Genomic DNA, 21,519 nt, shown 5'->3' on the forward strand with positions numbered 1-21,519 from the left:
TGTTTTCGGGTCCAAAAGGATGCCCTTCTTCCATGTTTTGGGAGCTCATTGCTACCTGAGCAAGGTTCTGATTATCACACGAGAACTTGGCCAGACTGAACACAGGGGCCCTCCTAACCCAGATGCATGCCCATTAAATTTCGTGTTTGGGGCTCAGCATGTCAGCTCTGTGGCTCTAGGAAATCAGAGATTGGTTTAGGGCTGCCTGGTTCTCTGACCGCGACCCAAGGTGGTAGCAATGAACTCGAGCTTGTCATTTTCTCTCTAAGCACGCCAGGGCACTCAAAAAAGTTCCTGTCCTAGCAAAGCCCTGTCAACCATCGTCACTGCCAGGTGGCAAGCCGGGAGCCTGGGAGCTCCCGAGACACGTGCTCCTGTTGGCACGGTGTCACACCCAACTGCAGGTGACAGCGTGATGAACTGTGATGCCACCACCCTGGCGAGGAGCTCGGCACCGCACTCCAGGCCAAGGGCAGGCGTGGCCAGGGGAAGCCCAGGCCCCATCTGTGGGGGCCTCTCCCAGTACCGGGTCTGTGGTCGACTCGCTCATCAGGGGACAGAGATCTCCCAGGAGGGCACACTCATGAACCGTAGTAAAAGAGTCACTGTGAGACATAAGGCGACTCCGTGCGGCACCCCAGGATGGAGACAGAATTCTCCAGAAAGGGCACACTTGGAAGGCGTCCAGGCCTCTCTGGGGGAGCTGGGGGCTGGCCGTCCAGCAGCAGGGGAGCTGGCCGCCTCCGCCAAGCTGGGGCTTCATCTGGAGCTGCTGAGCAAACAATGGGTGACCCTCTGGCGTGTGGGCAGGAAGCAGGTGATGAACAACAGGAGGTGTGGGGTGCACTGCGGGGCTGGGGGCCCCCCGGCGGGGCAGAGGCCCTCCGGGCTCACGGGCTGTGCGGAAGGAAGTGGGGCCTGCAGAGGGAGGGCCCCCCTGTGCGGACCCAGCCGCAGGTGGCTGGCGCTTTGGCTGCACGGGGCCCCAGTCTCGGCTGCAGACTCATCACCTCCACTCCGAGGCTGTGAGGTTGCAGAGAGATGGCCTCTGTGGGCTGCGGTTTGGGGGGGGCCCCTCGGAGGATGCCGTCTTCGCCGTCTGTGGGTGTCCCTACTTACCGGCTGCAATGAAATGTAGAAGCTGTACCCCACTTTTCCTTCCCCCGTTTATAATTGTCTGAAGTGTTTCTTCTACATATACCGAGAGCCCTATCAGACAGTGTTATTTTCGCCACAAGCATCAAACACCATTTAGGAAACTTAGAGGAAAAATACTGCATTCACCTATATTTTGATTCTTTCCACTTGGAACTTCTCCAAGTTCCAACTGTCCTCTCATTTCTTTCTTTCTGTTTGGAGAACGTTCTTGGGCCATTCCTTTAGGGTTGCTCTGCTGGCAACACATTCTCTTTGTTTTCCATGATTTGTTAATGCCTGCATTTCTCCCTTGCTCAAGAAGGATCTTTTTGCTGGACACCCAGAGTTTTGAGTTGACAGTTCTTTCTTCATCCCTTGAAAAAAGGCTTGTCACTTCTTCCTGGCCTCCGAGCTTCTGAAGAGAAACCTACTGTCATTAGGAGTTGTCTTCTCATACAGACGACGGAGCATTTCCTCTCTGCTTTCGAGAATGTTTTATTGCACTTTATTATTATTATGTTTTGGGTCTTTATAGTTCAGAAGTTCTGACTGGTGTGTTTTGGTGAGGATTTCTTTGGGTTTATCCTGTTCGGAGGTCAGCGGCTTCCTGAAGCCATAGGCTGATGTCTTTTACCAAACTGAAGCTTCCAGCCATTATTTCCTGGACGGCTTTTGCCAAGTCCCCTCTCTCCTCTCCTTTTGGGACGCGATGGCAAGAGTGCGGTCCCTTTGTCACTCCCACAGGTCTCAGGGCTCCATTTCCTTTCAGGCGTTCAGATTGGCCATTTCTCTCGTCCCATCTTCTTCAAACGCACTGGTTCTTTTTCCCTCCCGCCATTCTGCGGCTGAGCCCACCCACTGAATTTTCAAAAGGTTGGTCTGGTGGCAGCGTTTTTCAGTTCTAAAATTTCCATTTGGTCACTTTTAAAATTTTCTACTTCTTTGCTGAGCCTTTCTCATTCCTGTTTGTTCCAAGTGCGTTTGTGAGTGTGTGTGGGAACACCTTGCCAATAGCCGCTCCAACCTCTCTGCCGGAGAATTGCCGAGAGTGCTGGCACCCCTCTCGGACTGTCGCTTTTTTGCTCAGTTCGAGCTCTTCCCGGCTCGAAGAAAACGTGGACGTTTTGGGTGCTACATTATGAGAGTCTGAATTGTTAAGCCTTCTGCTTTAGCTGGTGTTCTTTGGTCCTGCTCAGCGGGAGGAGAGTGTGGACAGAGGTCCAGGTCGCCCACTGAGTCTCTGTTGGCCCCCAGGAACGAGCTCCTTCTCACTGCCGGGGGTGGGGTGCGGCTGGTGGTTCTGACTCCCCAGGAGGCCACCCCAGGACTCTCCCTGGGAGGTGGGAGAGCCCGGAAGACGCAGGATGACTCGGCATTGCTCCCCAAGGGACTTCCCCGGACACTGCAGGTAAGGGAGTCTTCCCGCTGGTGGATGGCAGTGGCTTTCCAGACCCCCGTGCAGGCCTCATCTGACCCCACCCAGCAGGAAGGGGCACGCATGCACACGCTTTGGCACCACCACACCCCGGAATACTGCTCAGCTGTGACAAGGAGGGAACTTGGAGCAAAAGAAGCTAGACCGAGGGAGTGACCCAGTTGACAACTCCATTTATACGACATTCTTGAAAAGGCAAAACTACAGGGACAGAAATCGGTCTGTGGCCGCCAGGGGCTGGGGGTGGAGGAAGGGGCTGACCCAAAGCGGTAGGGGCACTCTGGGTGGGCTGGGTTCAGGCAGGGTGGCGCGTTCTTCTGCGGCAGACTCTGCTGGTAGCTACACAACTGTGGCTGTTCATCCAAGTTCTTGCCGCCCGACACTGCGAGGGTGAACAGCACGGTGTGTAAGTTGTTCTTGAGTTAAGGACACGTGCCCTGCCTCTGGGGTGGGTGGGAAAGCTGGGGGTGCGTCTCTGCAGCTGAAAGAGCACCTCTGCGGGCTCTAGTGAACACGCATCCACGGTAACTGAGAAATAAATTTAGAAATAGTAAAAAACAAGAAGTCGAAGTAGCACCCATGCCTTTTAGGGGTGAAGCCCTCAGGCCCCCGCCCCACTGCTGCGTGTCTGTGCATGCGTCTGGCGTGTGCACACGCAGGTGTTTCCGAAGCGAGCCGTTCAATGTGTAGGGTTCGCTCTGGTAATCCGCTGGGTCCCCTCGGCCTCCCCTGCCTTGAATTCAGCCTCGCATCTGTTTGCTATTTGCCTGACTAATTAATGTAATTATACTAAACAATGACCGTCTCCAACACAATATTTCAAATTATGTGATTTCGCACCATAAACAGATAGGTCTGTGTGGAGCGTGTCGGTGGCTGTGGATGGCGGCGTCGTGTGCCATGGTGTTTCCTGAGTCCTGGACCGTGAGGGGTCAAGGCGAACCTCCCGCGTGGCCAGGCCCACGGTGGGAAGAGGTGCTCTTGGGATGCAACTCGGCGAGCGAAGGTCACCTTCAAAGCTGTGTTCCCTGGGGGAAGGGCGTGGTCCTCGGTGACCGTTCTCACCCTCGTGTTGGGCTTGCCTTTCAGCCAACAATAGTGCTGGACGCCGCGCTTCCACCGTCTGCCGTGGGGGACAGCATGGGTCACAGCAAAATCCAGGCCGCCCTCCCACTGGTCACATGACTAACAGCGGTGCCTCTGTGCCGACAATCTCAAGTCTTTTTGTACCCAGACCACCCGCGCCCACCCCCCCTCCCATCTTGTAGGTGAAGAAACAAAGGCTGAGGGGAAGTGAAGGTTTTCCCAGAAAGAACCACAACATATTGGCGGCGGCGCATGTGTCCCCTTTTTGTCTGTAGTGTGCCGCGTCTCTGGCACATCAGTGTGCTCCCGCTGTTCCCCGTGCCTCGCACGCTCTGCCCCCCATACCTGCACGCTCACCCCATCACGGCCTCCTGAGTCTGTTCCGACACCACCTCTCAGTGAGGTTCACCTGACCCGTCCCATTTACCATGGCCACCCTCCCTCCCTCCCCGCTAGGACCCCGCCCCCAAACACCAACACCACACTTTTATCCTTCCTTGCCAAGGTCTCTTTGTTCCACAACACCATTCTGACACGAGATGTAATTTTTATACAAAAAACTTTCTCATCTGTCTCCCTAACTAGGATATAAGCTCTGTAACCTCTGTGACAGGGGCACCCTCCAGGAGACCAACACCTAGGACACACAGGACACAGCACCTGTCCCCAGGGCAGTGCTCCATGAACGTTTGGGTGGGTGCCCGGGGCAAGTCCCCACAGGTGCGAACTGCGCTGGCATCCTCACACATTCTGCTGAATGTCACTCCAGAGAGCGCTAATTTACTCCGCCTCTTTCTGTTGGAAACCTTTGACTACACAACACGTGTTCCTCAGCTGATGGGCACTTGGGTGGCTTACAATCCTGGCTGTTTTGCATGATGTTGGTGTGAACACTGGAGTGCATGTGTTTATTCGAATACCCATTTTCAGTTCTTTGGGTATGTCCCTAGAAGCGGGATTTACCCTACTGCGTGCTGGGTCACATAGTAGGCCTGCGTTTACCTTTTTGAGGAGCCAGATTGCTTTCCACGTGGCTGTACCACCCCACACTCCTGCTAGAGGCGCGCAGAGGTTCCAGCTTCACCGCCTCACCAGCGCTTGTTAATTCGGGTTTGTCACTCTTGTTACCACAGCTGTGCCAGTCGGTATGAAGTCACACCTCCTGGTGTCTGCATTTACATTTGTCTGAGGACTAATGATGCTGAAGATCTTTCCATGCACTTTTGTCCCTTTGTGTATCTTTGGGGAACTGTCTCGTCAGGTCTCCTGCTCAGCTGTAAATTGACTTGTCTGCCTTTTCGTTATCGAGTTATGAGTTCTTTATATATTCTGGATATATGATTCGCAAGCGTTTTTCACTCCTTCTTTGGATTTTCTTTTCGTTTTCTTGTATGCGTCCTTTTTGGCACAAAAGTTCTTAATTTTGAAGAGGTCTTAATTTATCTTGTTTTTTTGAAGTGCTATTTTTTCCAACGTCACATCTAAGAATTTATTGCATAAAATCCAAAGCCAGTAATGTTTACTCCTATGTTTTCTTCTAAGAGTTTGGTGGTTTTAACTCATCAGTTCTGAGTTTTTTGCACAAGGTGTGAGGTAGGGGTTTCACGTTATTCTTTTGCATGGAATATCTGGTGGTAGGACCTTTTATCAGAAGCTATTTAATTGTAAGATTAGATAATTCAGCTTTTACTTATGGCCATGTTTAACAATGGACTTGCAGAGTTCCTGGAAATTTAACCATTAGCTCTTGGTGTGAGCCGGTCTGAGCCGGCTCCAGCGGGCCCCTGCATGCCCCCTCCCTCCGCCTGCTGCAGCCGTCCGGCTGCTGAAGGCTGGAATTTGGATTTGTTTTCAGGAGCAGTGGGGCTGGGGGTTGGTTGGAGTGTGCTTACCGAGCCCTGGGGGGGTGTCTGCCTGAGGAAGAAAGCTCTGGACCTCCAGTCCTGTCTGGCACCTGGCCTTCCCTCCCGGGGTTTGGAGAGAGTAGCTGGGGCTCTCTGGCTCCCTGGCCTAGCCTTTGCCCCGTGCTGTACCCCTGGCTGACCAGGAACCAATTGTGTCCCAGCTGGATCCAGGGGGGCCAGAAAGCTGCCCCCCGGAGCGGAGACCCAAGCCTGTCCCCAGGTGGGGGAAGTGCTCCTTTTCCTGGTTGGGGGGCCAGGAGGCACCCAGGGTGCCGGGTGCCATCGGGACGGCGTGGGTGGCACGTGCGAGGTCTGGGCTGTGCCCCGAGGGACCGTGCGCTGTTCCTCTGGGACTCAGATTCCACCGCTTGTGCCTTACTTTCTTAGGCTGGGTCCTGTAAGCTCGCCCCCAGGTTCGGTTTCTTCCCTGTTGCCCCCACCAACAGCGACAGTGGAGACTCAGAACTGCCCTGCGGGACGGGCCTTAGGGAGGTGCTCCGCCCCGTCACAGGGACCAGCCTGCTGTGACCCAAGTCGAGGGCAAGAATCGAGAGCTCCTCTTGGACATGTCAACTAAGAGACAGGATTCCCACCCTGGATGTGAACTCCGCTCTGCCACGCATCAGCCACATGACAAGTCGCTTCACTCTCCTGACATGGGGATCAGAGCACTCTTCTGGGGGGCTGTTGCCAGGCTCCCTGGGGTGACGAACGCCTGGTGAGAGGCAGAGAGAGTGCTGTGTGATGGAATGAGAGGGGCCCATGCTGATGTTTGGTTTTGCCCACAGGTCACCCAGGGTCACCCAGATGACACGGGATGGAGGTGCCAGAACTCACCTGCCCTGCCTCACCTGCCAGGGACCAGCCAGCTCCTGCTCCTGGACCTCCAGGGACCCCAGGGGGGCAGGCCTCAACCCACCTGACCCTGGGCCCCGTCCTCCTGCCGCCCGAGCAGGGGCTGGCCCCCACCGTGTTCCTGAAGGCGCTGCCCATCCCGCTGTACCACACGGTGCCTCCCGGGGGCCTCCAGCCACGGGCCCCCCTGGTGACTGGCAGCCTGGATGGCGGCAGCGTGCCCTTCCTCCTCAGCCCCCTGCTGCATCCGGAAGGGCCTGGCCCCGCCCCCATCGGGAAGCCAGCGACCCCGACGCTCACTGTGAACATCGTGGGCGCTCTTCCTGTCCTGTCGCCGTGCCCAGGGCCTGCACTGGGCGGCCCCGGGAAGGCGCGCCATGCCGGCAAGTACCTGTGCCCACACTGCGGCCGGGACTGCCTGAAACCCAGTGTTCTGGAGAAGCACATTCGGTCCCACACTGGAGAGAGGCCTTTCCCGTGTACCACCTGCGGCATCGCCTTTAAGACCCAGAGCAACCTGTACAAGCACAGACGTACTCAGACGCATTTCAACAACGCCCGGCTGTCCTCTGAGTCCGAAGGCACTGGGGGCAGCCTCCTGGAGGAGGGGGACAAGGCCGGAGAGACCTCCAGGGCAGCCGGCAAGGGGGACAGCTGGAGCCAGGGTGGCGCTGTTGGGGCCCCGCCAGAGAGACCCCTTTCTCCAGGGGCCCAGGGTGCCGGGCACTGCCCGGTGCCCCCGACGCATCCGTCCCCCGTCTCCAGGAGCCTGGATCTGAAATCGGAAGCTGCGTGCTGTCCGGGGCCCACGCCTGCTGATGGAGAGGCCCGCACGGCAGGCACTGGGCTCCCCGCGGCCGCTTCCCAGCCCAGGCGCCCGCTGCAGGATCAGAGGGGTCCACCGGCCGGCAGGCTCTGCTCCCTGGCGCAGCCGCAGGCACCATTCTCGGAGAAGCCAGGGGACGCCAAGGCCTCCGAGGGCCGGCTGAGGAAGTGTGAGAGCACGGACTCCGGCTACCTGTCCCGCTCTGACAGCGTGGAGCAGCCGCTGCCCCCCAGCAGCCCCCTGCGAAGCCTGTCAGAACACAGCCCCGAGTCTGAGGGGGAGGGCGCCCCGGGGCCCGGGGCGGCCAGGGCCGAGCGGGGTGGCCGGGGGCCCAGCCTAGAGCTGGAGAAGCGGCAGCTGGAGGAGCGCATCGCCCGCCTCATCTCGCACAACCAGGCCGTGGTGGACGACCCACAGCTGGACCACGTGCGGCCCCGCAAGACCGTCCTGTCCAAGCAGGGCAGCATCGACCTGCCCATGCCCTACACCTACAAGGACTCCTTCCACTTCGAGATCCGGGCGCCCGAGCCTGGCCGGAGGCGGCCCGGCGCCCTGGGCCCCGCCCGCTCCACCTGCACGCCCCTGGACAAGGCGCGGCCCCTCTTCTTCCACTCCGTCCCCACCCAGCTCTCCACCAGCTCGGAGTGCGTCCCTGTCACCAGGAGCAACTCGCTGCCCTTTGTCGAGGGCACCAGGACATGGCCGGACCCCCAGGACGCCGGTCCCTGGAGGCAGAAGCCACTGAGCCCCAGGCCCAGCCCTGCCCGACTGGCGGATGTCCCCAGCGGTCACCCCCGGGCCTTGGTGAGACAGGCTGCGGTGGAGGACCTTCCGGGTCCCCCCACTAGAGACACCATGACCCCTACAGAGGACCTGGATGGAAAGAGGGTGGGGGCAGGGGACGATGGGGTGGCCGGCAAGGGCCGAGGGGCCGGCAGGAGGCGTGGCCAGAGGAGGCTGCAGATGTTCTCCCAGGAGAAGTGGCAGGTGTACGGGCGCGAGACGTTCCAGAGACTCTACCAGCAGATGAGAGCCACCCGCCAGGGGGGCAGGAGGGCGCGGGAGGGGAGGGTGGGGTGCGGCGCAGAGCAGGACCTTCCTCCACAGGGAGGGGCAGCGGGGGGCGAGGGTGCAGCCGTGTCCCAGGATGGCAGGACCCCTGTCTGTGGGGACGCTTCTGTGGGCGCCCAGCCAGGGCCTTTGGAAAGTCCGCCAGCCACAGACGGCTTCTTGGTGACTGAGTCCCCCAAGCGGAGGGAGATGGCGGCCGGAGCAGGAGGCACTGAGCAGCCCAGGGAGAGCAGGTCCGTGTCGCCCCCCACCTGCATCTGCAGAGAGTCCCCGAGTTCGGGCAACAAGAGCCCTGTCCTTCCTCCACGCGGGAGGCTGGATCTGGGGTGTCCTCTGCCCCCAGCACTTGGACCCCTCAAAGGTGGGGACCTAGAGGCTCCTAGGCTGCCAGACGCCAAGCTGGAAGGAGGTGCCCAGGATGATGGGGACACGGAAGAGCAGGCCCTCTGCTTCCTGAGACGGCCGGGCAGCAGCCCTGGGGAGCCCCGGCCTGTGGAGCCCCAGCTGCCCTCAGAGAGGAAGAAGCTGAAGGTGGAGGGGCCGGCCCCCCCAGAGCAGCGGGGGACTCTGGGAGCAGGAGGCCAGACCGCAGGGCCCCCTGGACAGGCTGCCCCCCTGCCACCCTGGAAGCCGGACAGTGGCCCTGGGGACAAGCCCGGAGAGCTGCACAGGGGTTCTGAGTGCACTGTGAGGGGTGGGGCCCAGGCCTCGGAGGTCCGTGGTGCATCTTTCTCTGCTTCCTTGGTGGCCCTGACACCGAGGCTGAAGGACAAGGAGCCCGGACTTGGTCCTGAAGCTACAGTCCTGGGGGTCCCCTCGCCGCTGGCACCCCAGCTTCAGGCTCCCGACACCCCAGCAGCCCTGACAGACACCACCTTTCCCCCCAAGTACCTCCTCAGGTTACCCCGGGGAGAGAGCCCATCACCCCCGCCTGGGGCCCAGGGCCGCCCCTGCAGAAGCCGGGGGCCCGAGGACCTGGTGTCCTCCGTCGGTTCAGAGCCGGGGACCCTCCTGTCTCCCCGCCCAGCCTCAGGCCTGGCCCCAGGGAGAGCAGACAGCTTCGAGGAGGACCCCAGGCTGTGGGGCTGGAGAAAAGGGGTGCCGGGAGAAGAGGAAGGAGCCTTGGACGCCAGCACCCCGCAATCTGGGGAGCCTGCCAGCTTGAGCGCCGGGGCCCTCCAGGAGACGGCCTCCGTCCTGCCCACCTGGGCCCGTGACTCCTGGGGGAGTGAGACCCACGCCCCGGGGCACCTCTGTTCCGGCAGCTCTGGGACCAGGGCCCGGGCCTCCTCCAGCACCCTGGATCCCCCGCCACTCAACAGGGACGTGGCAGAGCCCCCTGAGAATGTCCCAGAAGGCCCTCCTCCAGGGCCCCCAGCGGGACACCGTCCCTACTGCTCTCTGCAGGCCAGCTCTGTCCTCTTGCCCCCAGGCCAGCCCGGGATGGCCTCAAGCATCCCCTCAGGTAGCCCCGGGGGCTGTGGGCCCCAGGGCCCCTTCCCTTCACTGAAGGCAGAGCCCCAGCTCACTTGGTGCTGCCTGAGCCGCAGCTTGCCTCTGCCCACGGAGCAGGGGGAGAAGGCCGCCTCCATGTGCTGGGCGCTGCACCGCCCTGGCCGCGGCTCTCTGGCCCAGGGCGCGGACACCAGGCCGGTGAGCAAGGCAGCGTGGGGACGCTGGACCAGGACCAGCCCGGCAGAAGGAGGGGAGACGCGGCCGTGGAAGGTAACACATCTTTGCCCCAAGGCCCCGGGCTGAGGGAGCTTGCTCAGTGCGGAGAGTCACCTCTGCGGCCTCTGCCCATTAGCACGAGCTCCTGGAGGGACACAGGGGCTTCCACGACAAGGGCAGGAGAGAAGGAAGGCCGGAAATGCAGGACAAAAGAAAATCATGAAAAAATAAATGTTGAGGGAAAGAACTACTGCACCTGAGACTCTGGATGAGATATTTTTCCTTATTAGACATAAAATTTAACTCTGAGCTTCCTGGTAACAGAGGCAAAAAGTGAAAGAAAATGCTGCTCATAAGAGCTCTTTGGATTGTCTAAGATTATAAACCAGGGACGCTTATTGGGAGACAGACTCCAGGTAAAACAGACAGACAAACAAAAGCGCCTCTCCAAGGGGAGAGTCATCGTACCAGGGATTCTGGATAAATACTCCCCACAGTCAGACGCAGTTTTCCTCTGAGTTTCCTGGGGCCAGGGACCAAAAGGGAAAGGAACTGGGGGCCCTAGAAAGTTCCCACTTGGTGACTGAACGATAAGTGTACAGTCCCATCTTGAGAACGGGTCCATTCACCTAGATTTTATAACTGGGGGTGTCTCAGACCAGGGCCACAGAGCAGGGTCCTGGAGCCCCTGTGCTGATTCACTGTCTGGGACGAGGGCAGGGCAGGCTGCTCCCCCGGGAGGGCGGGGCCCGAGGGAGTGGCCGCGCCTGTCTGAGACAGGCGGGTCACTGTAGTTTGCCGTATACAATGCGCCTTTTTTGGTCCAAATTTTTAAGGGAAAAATAAGGGTGCACATTATGCACGGGAGTACCAGTTCCATATTTATATAAATGTTTTTAATTCTTTTATTTATGCTTATGCGTTAAAAGTGTAAGTCTAGAAAGCAATAATGACATCAGTATACAAAATAATACCCTGGAATACGACAGTTGGTTTCGTTTGTAAATACAAGTGGATAAAAAATGAAAAAAAGTTGAATGAATAAATGAATAAAAATTGAAGTAAAAAATTAAAACAAAAGATTTTTTTCCCTCTGAAAGTTTGGGCCAAAAACGTGGGTGTGCATCATACACAGCAAAATACGGTAACGTAGAAGGCACCGGGTCTGAGGGGGGGTGTCTCTCTCAGCCTCCATCGTCCAAAAGGCTGTGAGCAGGGGTGGGGGTCCTGCAGATGGGGGGTTAGAGGAGGGGAAGAGCTGGCCATGGTGTTCCCTGGACCTCCCGTTAATGCCAGACGTCTGGGTTTTCCTCTGTGGATCTAGCCTGGGCGGGGTTCCAGAAGGTTCCTCCCAGGAACCTTTGGCGATGCAGCATTTCCATGCCTTGATTTCCCCAGACAGGCATCCTGTCTGCAGAGAGAGAACCCTTCTGTGTGTCCCCATCGTCAGGGCTTGAGCAATACGATGCCAACCTGCCTGGTATTTTCAGCTCTCCTACTCGACAGCCCCAGGGGTGACATCCCGGGACCCGGGGACCGAGCCAGCGTGGAAGAAAGGACCGCCTCGTAGGAGGGTGAAGCTGTCCCGTGCGAGCAGCAAGCAGAAAACACTGAGAAGGTAGGGTCTGTGGCCACTGCTGGCATGTGCCCCTGTGCCTGTCGTGTTGATAACTGCAGCCCGCAGTGCCCCTAACACCCCCAGGAACAACTCACATGGGATCCCAAAGGCTTCTCTGTACCCCTGAGACAGGGTGCCTGATTAGGAACCAGGGTCGTCTGGAGCTGCACCATTAAAGCGCTCAGTTTGCCCCGGTCTGTCCACCCCACACAGGCTGGGTGGTTTCCAGGGGTGCCTTTCTAAGGCCAGGAATCTGGCAAACGTTTGAAATAACTGAGTTGAAAACACATCCACCCCATTTAAGTCTTGAAGAGAGAGCATGTTCATTATTTACAGCTTTTATTGCTTTTTTAATTATGCAAGCGATGCATGTCCATTGCAGAAAAATTAGGAAGTCCGGATGAGCAAAGAGAAGACAATAAAACACCCTAGTAATCTCACCACCAGAGATAATCAGCGCTAACAGTTAGGTGTGTGCCCTTCCGGACTTTTCTCTGGGATGTGCGTGTGTTCCTGATACACCGGCAGCAAATGCCGGGGGACAAGTGGGTTTTAATTTTGTTATTTGATTCTCTTGCTCCTTTTTGCTCATAAGCCATCGGGCTGCCCACAGCGTACAAGGTATAAAGCATCCTCTATCCAGCTCTTGCTCCCTCTTGCCCTTCCCCATGAAACTTTTCGTCTCTTTTCTCCCAATCTCCTCCCCTCCCACTCAGGGCGACTCAGTGCCATCTGGCTGGCCCTCTCCCATTCTCTAATAGGACTCGGACACCACATCCCTGAGACCCCCAGCCTGCCCGCTGCATCCCCCTGCTGCCCCCAGCAACCTCCCAGGCCTGGAATGCTTAGCCTCCACCCCCCCACCCCAAACCGCTGTCACCGTTTGACCCAGGGCCTAGGCACTCTTCACGAGGCAACACCAATCCCGGATTCTGCCCCACAGCCACTCAGCCCTTGGTGGCTGCAGGTGGCACCTTCTTCTGAGGCCCCCTGATCCTCCTTTAACTGTCTGCCAGGACCGGGCAGCCACAGCGGCCGTCTCTGAGGGCTGCTCTGGGCTGGGTGCAGTGCCGTGACCCCCCACTCTTCTCCAGAGGAAACTGAGACACAGAGAGGTCACATGACCTCCCCAGGGACCTGGACTCGAGTGAACGAGCCTTCCTCCAGTGCTCATATGCTGTACAGAGGCTCGCCCTGGGGCTCCCCGGCCTGCGGTGGGCTCGAGACTCACCTGGAGTTTCCTTGGAGGAGCGAAGCTTTGCTCTGCTTCGAACTGCATCCTGTCCTTCCAACCCCCGTCATCTCTCTGACACAGTCTGATGCTGCTTCTTCCCTTCGTAAGGACTCTGGTGGGAAATGGGGTTCGCCCCAACAACCTCACCGTCTTGCTGTCCTCACAATCACACCTGCAAAGTCCTTTCTGCCATGGAAGGTGACCCATTCACAGGTTCTGGGGACCAGGGTCTGGACATCATTCTTCTTGCCTATCACCCCTACGCCCCTCCATGGATCCTTCCATCCACTCCTCATCCATCCAATCACCCATCCATCACCCACCCATCCACCCTCCCACCTACATACCCATGATTGTGTGTATTCCTGTATGTCTCAGTTTATACACCCATCTACCCACTCACATACCTATGTACACGTCCCTATCATCTATCAACCTGTGTGTTCTCTCCCCAAGAAAGAAGCTGATTTCTTAAAATTCACTTCCCCATTTCACTTCAGTTCCCTTAACGTCCTACAGAATATCAAATACTGTAGCGCGGACCTCCCTGGCCTAAGCTCACAGAGAATGGTAACCTTTGTGTGTCAGAGTATCCGTTCTCTTTTTCTGAAACATAAAAAATAAAAAATACAGAAAAGCTCAGAAGCTATATAACAGATTCTGGGTAACAATCCATAATTAACCAATATTAACGTTTTGTCATGTTTGCTTCTGAGCCTTTAGAAAATAAAACACATGAACTGTTACTTTACATATTATGGAAAATAAGATAAATAAAACACAAAAGACAATTGTGTACTTTTGTGTATTTGGCACTAATTGTTTCAATTCCTGTTTTCATACTTTGCAAATCAAGGTATCCACTAATATTATAAAATAATACTGATTTCTGTCTTTAAAATGTATCTGTAGAGATCGTACTAAATTGATTGTCCTCCAGTTTGACTTTTAAACTCAATACTGTGTTTCCAAAGACCCAGCCGTGCTATGACAGACAGACCAAGTTCATTACCTTCATTGCTGTAGAGTGTTCCTTCCAGATGTAGAGCGCATTTTATTTTTTATTCCCTAATTTATAGGCATTTAATTTGTTTCCAGAATTTGTACGCTTACTTTGCAACGAGCGTGCGTACACATGCCTCCCTGGGCACAGGGCAAGAAGTGTTCTAAGAAATATACCTGAAAGTGGAGTCGTTAGATTATGAGATAATCACATCTTCAACTGGACAAGTTACCACGAGGTCCTGTGCACAGTAGCCGCGTCCTTGGGCTTTTCCTGTGTGGCCCCGTGCCAACGTTCTTGGAAATGTTTGTTGTTTATAGGTGTTAAACTGCTTTGCCCATCTGGAATTTGTAGGGTTCTGTACACATTCCGGATTTGTCTGTGTTCTTTGCTTGTTACATATACTGCATGTGTTTCCCAAGCCTGTTACTTGTCTGTTTGAGCCCTTCCACTCCTCCTTGCCCACGGCTGACCTCTCACGTCTTCATTCTTCCCACGTGGCAGGCAGACCTTCCCTCTGGCTCGCTGTCTTCTGTCAGAGGCATCTTCTTGGTGCCTTTCTATCCATCTGAGAGTACAGTGATTTCCTTGATTATTTGCGAACTATCCTTGTTGCTGAGGCAGGTGCCCGGGGGGATTGCAGTCTTGGGCGGACTCCCCCCAGCATGGAGAACTAGGGTCACCCTGCCCTTCACTTCCCTGCTTCGTGCTGGAGAAGTCAGCTCTCAGCCTCCTTGCCCGTCCTTGGAAGGCCTTTCATCTCTGACTGCTTTTAAGATCTCCTTGCAATCTTTGGTGTTCCACACTTGGACTTGGATGTCTAGAGGTATGGGTTGCTTTTGTTCACTCTGTGAAGAGTCCACTGGGCTTTCGTCATTTGGGGCGTGATGCCCACCCAGGAAACACTCTGGTGTTGCTGTGCAGATGCCGCCTCGACCCCGTTCCCTGCCCTCTCTTTCCAGAACGCTGAACCAATGCGCCATACACGCTCTTGGTCTTCCGTGCCCCCAGCCTCCACTTTTGAAACCTTTGTCTCTCTAGGCTATAATCTAGACACTTTGTTCAGATCTATCATTAAGATTTTACTAATTTTCTTAATGCACTTATTTTTTAAAGGGCTTATTGAGTTTTAGTGTTATGCACATTCAAAGTATGCAGCGTAATAAGTTTTGACACAGCTGCACACCTGTGAAACCAACAGCCACCCCAAAGTTTCCACGTGTCCCTTTGTGATTCCTTCCTTCTGCCCACCCTGGCACCCTGCCAGCCCAAGGTAATTGCTGGTGTGTTTTCTGTCACTATAGATTTGTTCCCTTCTTCTAGAATTTTATACAGCCCTGGCTGGTGTGGCTCAGTGGATTGAGTGTCCGCCTGTGAAACAAAAGGTCGCTGGTTCAACTCCCAATCAGAGCACATGCCTGGGTTGCGGGCGAGGTCCCCAGTAGGGGGTGTGTGAGAGGCAATACATGGATGTTTCATCCCCTCTTTTTTCTCCCTCCCTTCCCCTCTCTCTAAAAATAAATAAAATCTTTAAAAAAATAGAATTTTATAGAAATATAATAATACACTATATACTCTATGTCTTTGGTTGAGGGGCTGGCTTTTTTCTCACTCAGCATGACAGTTTTGGGGTTCCTCCATGTTGCTGTGTGTATGATAATTTATTCTTTTTTATTACTAAGTAGGGCAGAAATGTCTCAGTTTGGTTCTGGAGTCATTGTTTGGTAGACATTTGGTTTGTTTCGGTTTGGGGCTGTTAGAATAAAACAATGATGAATATCCCTATACATGTCTTTGTATGGATGCATACTTTACATTTTCTTGGGCAAATACCTAAGAGTAGAATGGACACATGATGTGGTGGATGCATAACTAATTTCTGAGAAACCGCCCAACTGTTCGGAGAAACTGTTTTCCAAAGTGGTTGTGTTGTTTTTCATCTCCAGTAGCGGCAGGGAGAGTGTTGCTTCCCCCCCAGGCTTGCCGACACTCGGAGTGGACATTCTGTTTCATTTTTACTCTTATTTCCAGTCTTTTCAAGACACTTACTGGTTGGTTTTTTTTGCATCGGGTGGTAGCAACGCAGGAAGCCTTGGCAAGCCCGATTCTGCTTTATGTCCTAACCCCTGCTGCCGGTAACTCATTTCCTTGTCTGTGCTTGGGCTTTTGACGGCGAGCTGAGATTTTGGGGACCTGGAGACTTGGGCTGGGGGCGGGTTTCTTCAGTGATGATGTGTTTCGCTTCTGCTAGTTGCCCAGGGGCACTCTCTTGTCACTTTAAATAAAACTCTTGGTTTTAGGTTTCTTCATGTCACGGTAGGAAGTGGATTTCAACGGCCACCCCCTGAGAATCCTGTCTTATTGCTATGAAATCAACAGAAGAGACCTTTGTTCCTTTCACTCAGTGATGAGGTGGAGTTTTTATGTCCCCCTCGGCAGGTGGCGAGGGTAGGGGGCATCATTCCTGACCCACCCAGACGATAAGGGTGTGACTTTCAGCAGTTGCAGCCGTACCCAGGCGTGGAGGTTGGCTCTTCCACGGGCTCTCACTTGGGATAGAGTCTGGGTGCGAATCCTGACCCCGAAAGTAACGAATTCTGACCCCGAAAAGTAACGAAAGCCCTCTTACTTTTCAGGCCTCCGTGCTTGCTGGGTTTTTGACTTGTAAACGCATCTTACCATCTAGTCAGGAAGCCAATATGTTTCAATATGTTTTAAACATGCTTGTATTTTAGTCTGCATTTTGAGTCGTGGACGAGGGGGTGGGTGTGGTGCTAGTCCATCAGAGTAAATGCTGTCGGAAAGGGATTCTTATTTTCTAACCTTGTTTACAATTCACTTGTGGTCAAGAAGTGCTAATTTTGATATAGGGAAGCGCAGGTACCTTTTTCTTCATAGTGATTACTTTTTGGTCTTGTCTTAGAAATCTTTCCTTACAATCACAAATACAAAACGTATTCTCTTATGCTCTCTCTGTGTAATGTAAGGAAGGGTTTGTTTTTGGACACATGAAAACCTGCGGGCCATGGGTCAGATTAGGCTCTGACCTGTTTCCGTATGTCCTGGTGAGCCCAGGGTGGCTTTTACACTTTTCAAAGGGTATGAAGACTCACATACACGAAGTATGTGTGCAGACATACTATGTGGCCTGCAAAGTCTACGCCATTTATTATACCCATTATCTGGACCTTTACACAGGAGGTTAGCAGACTCCTAAACTCATCACTTCTTTCCTCAATTATTTCCTATATTTTAACTCCCCACTTGCACTTGGAGTTTTTTTTTTCGAGGGCCTCCATTCTGTCTCATCTGTCTCTTTGTTTGTGGTCCACTCCAAAAACCACACTGTCATGAAAATGGCTGTTTCCATGACTGAAAGCCCTTGAGTCAACAGAGAGGATTAGACAATGCAGGGTTCATTTTCCGAGGGGAAATGGGAAAAAGTGGAGACTTCAGACGTGGGTGCCTAATGGCCCCGACGCCGGCTAGAGCCCCGGAGACTCGGAGAGCTTGCGGAGGGCGTCCCTGCCGTGCCCAGAGCGAGCGCCGGCCCGTGGAATTGGGTTTTATTGATTCCTCTGTATCTGACTACTGTGCCGTGTGGAGCGGGAAGCTCCAGAGACTTGTTCTTGGAAGCTTCCCACCATTGGAACGACGAAGACCCCGAGGAATCGGCAAGAGCGCGGTAGAGACGGGAGGTGATGGGGGCGAAGGGTCTCTGCAGACCCTAAATCACACATCGGTCACCGAAGAGGAGAGCAAGAGAGAGACCCTGGGACCCGCAAGCGTCACCAGCATAATTGGCAGCATCTGTCCTTCCAAAGCAGACGTTTCTGTCTGGGAACATGTCTGTTGACGTAGTTATGACACGGGTTACATGTCCAGTGAGGTCACACTCGTGGTAATGAGAGTGCAATTTCTGAGTGAGATGGGGACACGAACCTGGAGACGTGATGGCCACCGGTGCAGATGGTTGAGACCCTTGTCACAGTTGCTGTGGCCCTGGATGTTTCCACCCCAGTCCCAGGTTCTGCTCACTGGGGTCCGGAGGGTCTGCCTCGGTGCCACCCCACTTCTCTTTGTGCCGTTGTTCCCTGTGGGGCCCAGAGGGGACAGCGGGAGGGGCCGGGCAGACGCGCCAGGAAAACCCCCTTCCCGGGGGAGGGCAGCGTGGGGTCAAGGAGGCATGGTGGCCAGTGGCTTTCAGCTAGCGTGGAGATACGGGACGAATGTCTCACCTGCTCCTTTTGTGAGCTTCCTGCTGGACTCTGGTCAACACTAGTGTTCCCCGAGGCCTTGACCTTGGCCAACTGGCATCAATGTCCCTGATGGAACTGAGGTGGCTTTTTCTGACCATTTTCCCAATGAGGCCCCTAAACAAAGAGATTGTGGGGGAAGATGGGTGTGTAGGTAGATACGCTTCGCTTCCTCGCACAACCGAAAGAAGAAGAACAACAAATTCAAAAATAAAAAATGACCAGAACTGCCAGAAAACTGAGCTATGTGGAAGTCCAACAATGGAGGAGAAGAAACATTCATCCAGACTGGTAGGAGGGATGGAGACAAGCAGCTGGGGTGGAGAGGATGCGTGGCAAGGCGGCAGCTGGAGGACCAGGTGGGCGAGGCAGCCGCTGGTGGTCCCACATTCACGTGAAGATAAACTGGGACTAATAACCGGGGAGTGAGACAGACCACTCAACCTAGGGTTCTAGCAGGGAAATAAAGCCTCAAAACCTCTGACTGTAAAAACCTGTGGGGGTTGCAGCAGCAGGAGAAACTCCCAGACTCAGATGAGAGACCCACAGGCTCCTAGAACGTACACAAGCCCACCCTCCCAGGAATCAGCACCAGAAGGGCCCAGTTTGCTTGTGGGTGCTGGGGGAAATGCCTGAACGCCAGCCGAGAGCTGGGCGAGCGGTACCGTTCCCTCTCTGACCCCTCTCCCACATACAGCACCACAACACAGAGAGATGGGTCGCCTTTCCCTGGTGGATCTACCTTAGGTTCTACCTCTTATAACATAACGGGTGTGCCAAGACAAAGAAATATGGCTAAGTGAAAGAACAGATCAAAATTCCAAAAAAGGAACTAAGCAATGAAGAGATAGCCAATTTGTTAAATGCCAAGTTCAAAACACTAGTAACCAGGAGGCTCACAGAAATGGTTGAGTATGGTTGCAAAATAGAGGAAAAAGTGAAGGCTATGCAAAGTGAAATAGAGGGAAATATACAGGGAACCAATAGTGAAGGGAAGAAAAAGGGACTCAAATCAATGATTTGGAGCAGAAGGAATAAATAAACATTTAATTGGAACAGAATGAAGAAACAAGAATTCAAAAAAAAAAATGAAAAGAGGCTTAGGAACCTCTGGGACCACTTTAAATGTTCTAACATCAGAATTATAGGGGTGCAAGAAGAAGAAGAAGAAGCTGAAAATTTATTTGAACAAATAATGAAGGAGAACTTCCCCAAAGTGGCAAAGGAAATAGACTTCCAGGAAGTCTAGGAAGCTTAGAGAGTCCCAAAGAAGTTGGACCCAAGGAAGCACACAGCAAGACCAATCATAATTACATTACCCAAGATTAAAGGTAAGGAGAGAATCTTAAAAGCAGCAAGAGAAAAGAAGACAGTTACCTACAAAGGACTTCCCATAAGACTACCAGCTGATTTCTCAAAAGAAACTTTGCAGGCAAGAAGGGGCTGGAAAGAAGTATTCCAAGTCATGAAAGGCAAGGACCTACATCTAAGATTGCTCTATCCAGCAAAGCTATCATTTTGAATGGAAGGGCAGATAAAGTGTTTCCCAGATAAGGTCAGGTTCAAGGAGTTTATCATCACCAAGCCCTTAGTATATGAAATATTAAAGGGACTTAGCTAAGAAAAAGAAGATGATAAAAAATATGAACAGTAAAATGACAACAAACTCACAACTTTCAACAACTGAACCTAAAAACAGAAACAAATACAAGCTAAGCAAACAATGAGAACAGGAACAGAATCACAGAAATGGAGATCACGTGGAGGGTTATCAGCAGTGGGGAGAAGTGAGAGAATGGGGGAAAGAGTACAGGGAATAAGAAGCATAAATGGTAGGTAGAAAACAGCTGGGGGGAAGCTAAGAATAGTCTAGGAAATGGAGAAGCCAAAGAACTTATATTTACTACCCATGGGCATGAACTAAGGTGGGGGAATGATGGTGGGAGAGGGGGTGCAGAGTAGAGGAAATAAAGGGGAGAAAAAAAGGGATCACTGTAATAGCATAATCAGTAAAATATACCTAAAAAAAGAGATTATGCTGGTGTTGCATCTTTGTCCATAATGTAGGCTCTTCAGGGAAGACCCATTGAGACAGACCAAGATCATGGTGGGTGTTCCAAGTGTAGAAATTGTACTGGGTTGGCCAAAAAGTTCGTATGATTTCTTCAGCAAAATAAAAGACACATTTTTCATTTTCACCGATGACTTCATTGATATTTGGATATTTTGAGTATGTTGGCTCTCTCCTACGTGGGATAATGTTGATTGTTCTCAGTTAATGTCTCGATTTGATCACTGTCAACTTCAACTGAGCTACCCAACCATGGGGTGTCGCCCAGTGAGAAATCTCCAGCATGAAACTTCACAAACCAGTTTTGACACGTTCCATCAGTCCCAGCACCTTCTCCATACACTGCACACATCTTTTTTTACGTTTCAGGTGCATTTTTACCTTTCTTGAAATAAAGCCTAATATGCCAAAAAATGTTGCACATTTTCTTTCATCTTCCATATTAAAATGGCCACACCAAAATTCACCAATATTGATGTTTTTAAAATATGCACACTGATATGACAGCTGCCACAATACAATCTAACAAAATTGTTTCGAGTGAAATTAAAGACAACCAAGTGCTGTCTCCTGGAAAAAAAAAGCCATAGGAACGGTTTGGTCGACCCAGTATTTAAAACCTGGACCCAACATGGCAGCTTGCTTTTTGGTTTTTGTCTTTAGAGTAAACCGCAACACAGTCACAGTAATCTACGTGGATCTTATAAACACAGCCTCGAGTAAAAATAAAGCGAGAGAAGGAACATCTCTGTGGTACAACGTGATGTGTGAGAGCGACGGCGTGTTGAGACGGACGCCTGTGTGTGGAGGGCGCTTGTCCGCACACGGCAGGGAGTGTCTCTGGGGAGCGCGGGTGAACGAAGGTCAGAGGGAAGAAGAGGGGACACTCCAATCCTGTCTGAAGTCAGGCTCCCCAGAAGCAGGGACTGGGATGGGGATCGCTGTATGAGTGATGTATACAGAGGGAGCGGCTGCTAAGGGGGTGAGGGGAACGAGGCAAAGGAAGAACCAAAAGATATGGCGCTAGTGTCCAATGCCGCCCGATCCCATTGGGAGACTGTCCTGCTCAGAGGCAAAGGGCCCGAGTTCCCATGTGCCAAGGGCAACTCCCTGGAGAAGGGAGCTGGTAGGAGTCACCGGTAGCCAGCTCTCCAGCGGCCAGGTGTGGGTGTGCAGGCCTGGTGGAGGTGAGAGGCACTGTGGCTTCTCAGGTGACTGGTGACCGGTGACAGTCAGCATGCGGGCCCTGCCTCACCCTGGCTGCTCATTCCTGGTGGGCACACTGTTCCCGGGGGCGCCGCACGAGAATGGGGAGAACCCAGGAGGGAATGCAACAGACTCTCCCCTTGGCT

General features: G+C 53.6%; 1 protein-coding gene across 4 annotated transcripts in view; it reads left to right on the plus strand.

Annotated features, from left to right (window-relative positions):
* The window catches only part of ZNF831 (zinc finger protein 831), an 86,351-nt gene that overhangs the window by 18,539 nt on the left and 46,293 nt on the right, over nt 1–21,519 (plus strand). For all 4 annotated transcript variants that reach the window (XM_053671344.1, XM_037153561.2, XM_053671346.1 and 1 more), the window contains exons 2-3: nt 6,351–10,039; nt 11,476–11,603. In XM_053671344.1, coding sequence (XP_053527319.1) covers nt 6,380–10,039; nt 11,476–11,603 — 3,788 coding nt within the window. In that variant the 5' untranslated portion in view covers nt 6,351–6,379. The remainder of the gene's footprint in view (nt 1–6,350; nt 10,040–11,475; nt 11,604–21,519) is intronic.

The sequence above is a fragment of the Artibeus jamaicensis genome, unplaced genomic scaffold (assembly GCF_021234435.1).
Source record: "Artibeus jamaicensis isolate MK-2021 breed Jamaican fruit bat unplaced genomic scaffold, CSHL_Jam_final contig_685, whole genome shotgun sequence".
NCBI classification, from domain to species: domain Eukaryota; kingdom Metazoa; phylum Chordata; class Mammalia; order Chiroptera; family Phyllostomidae; genus Artibeus; species Artibeus jamaicensis.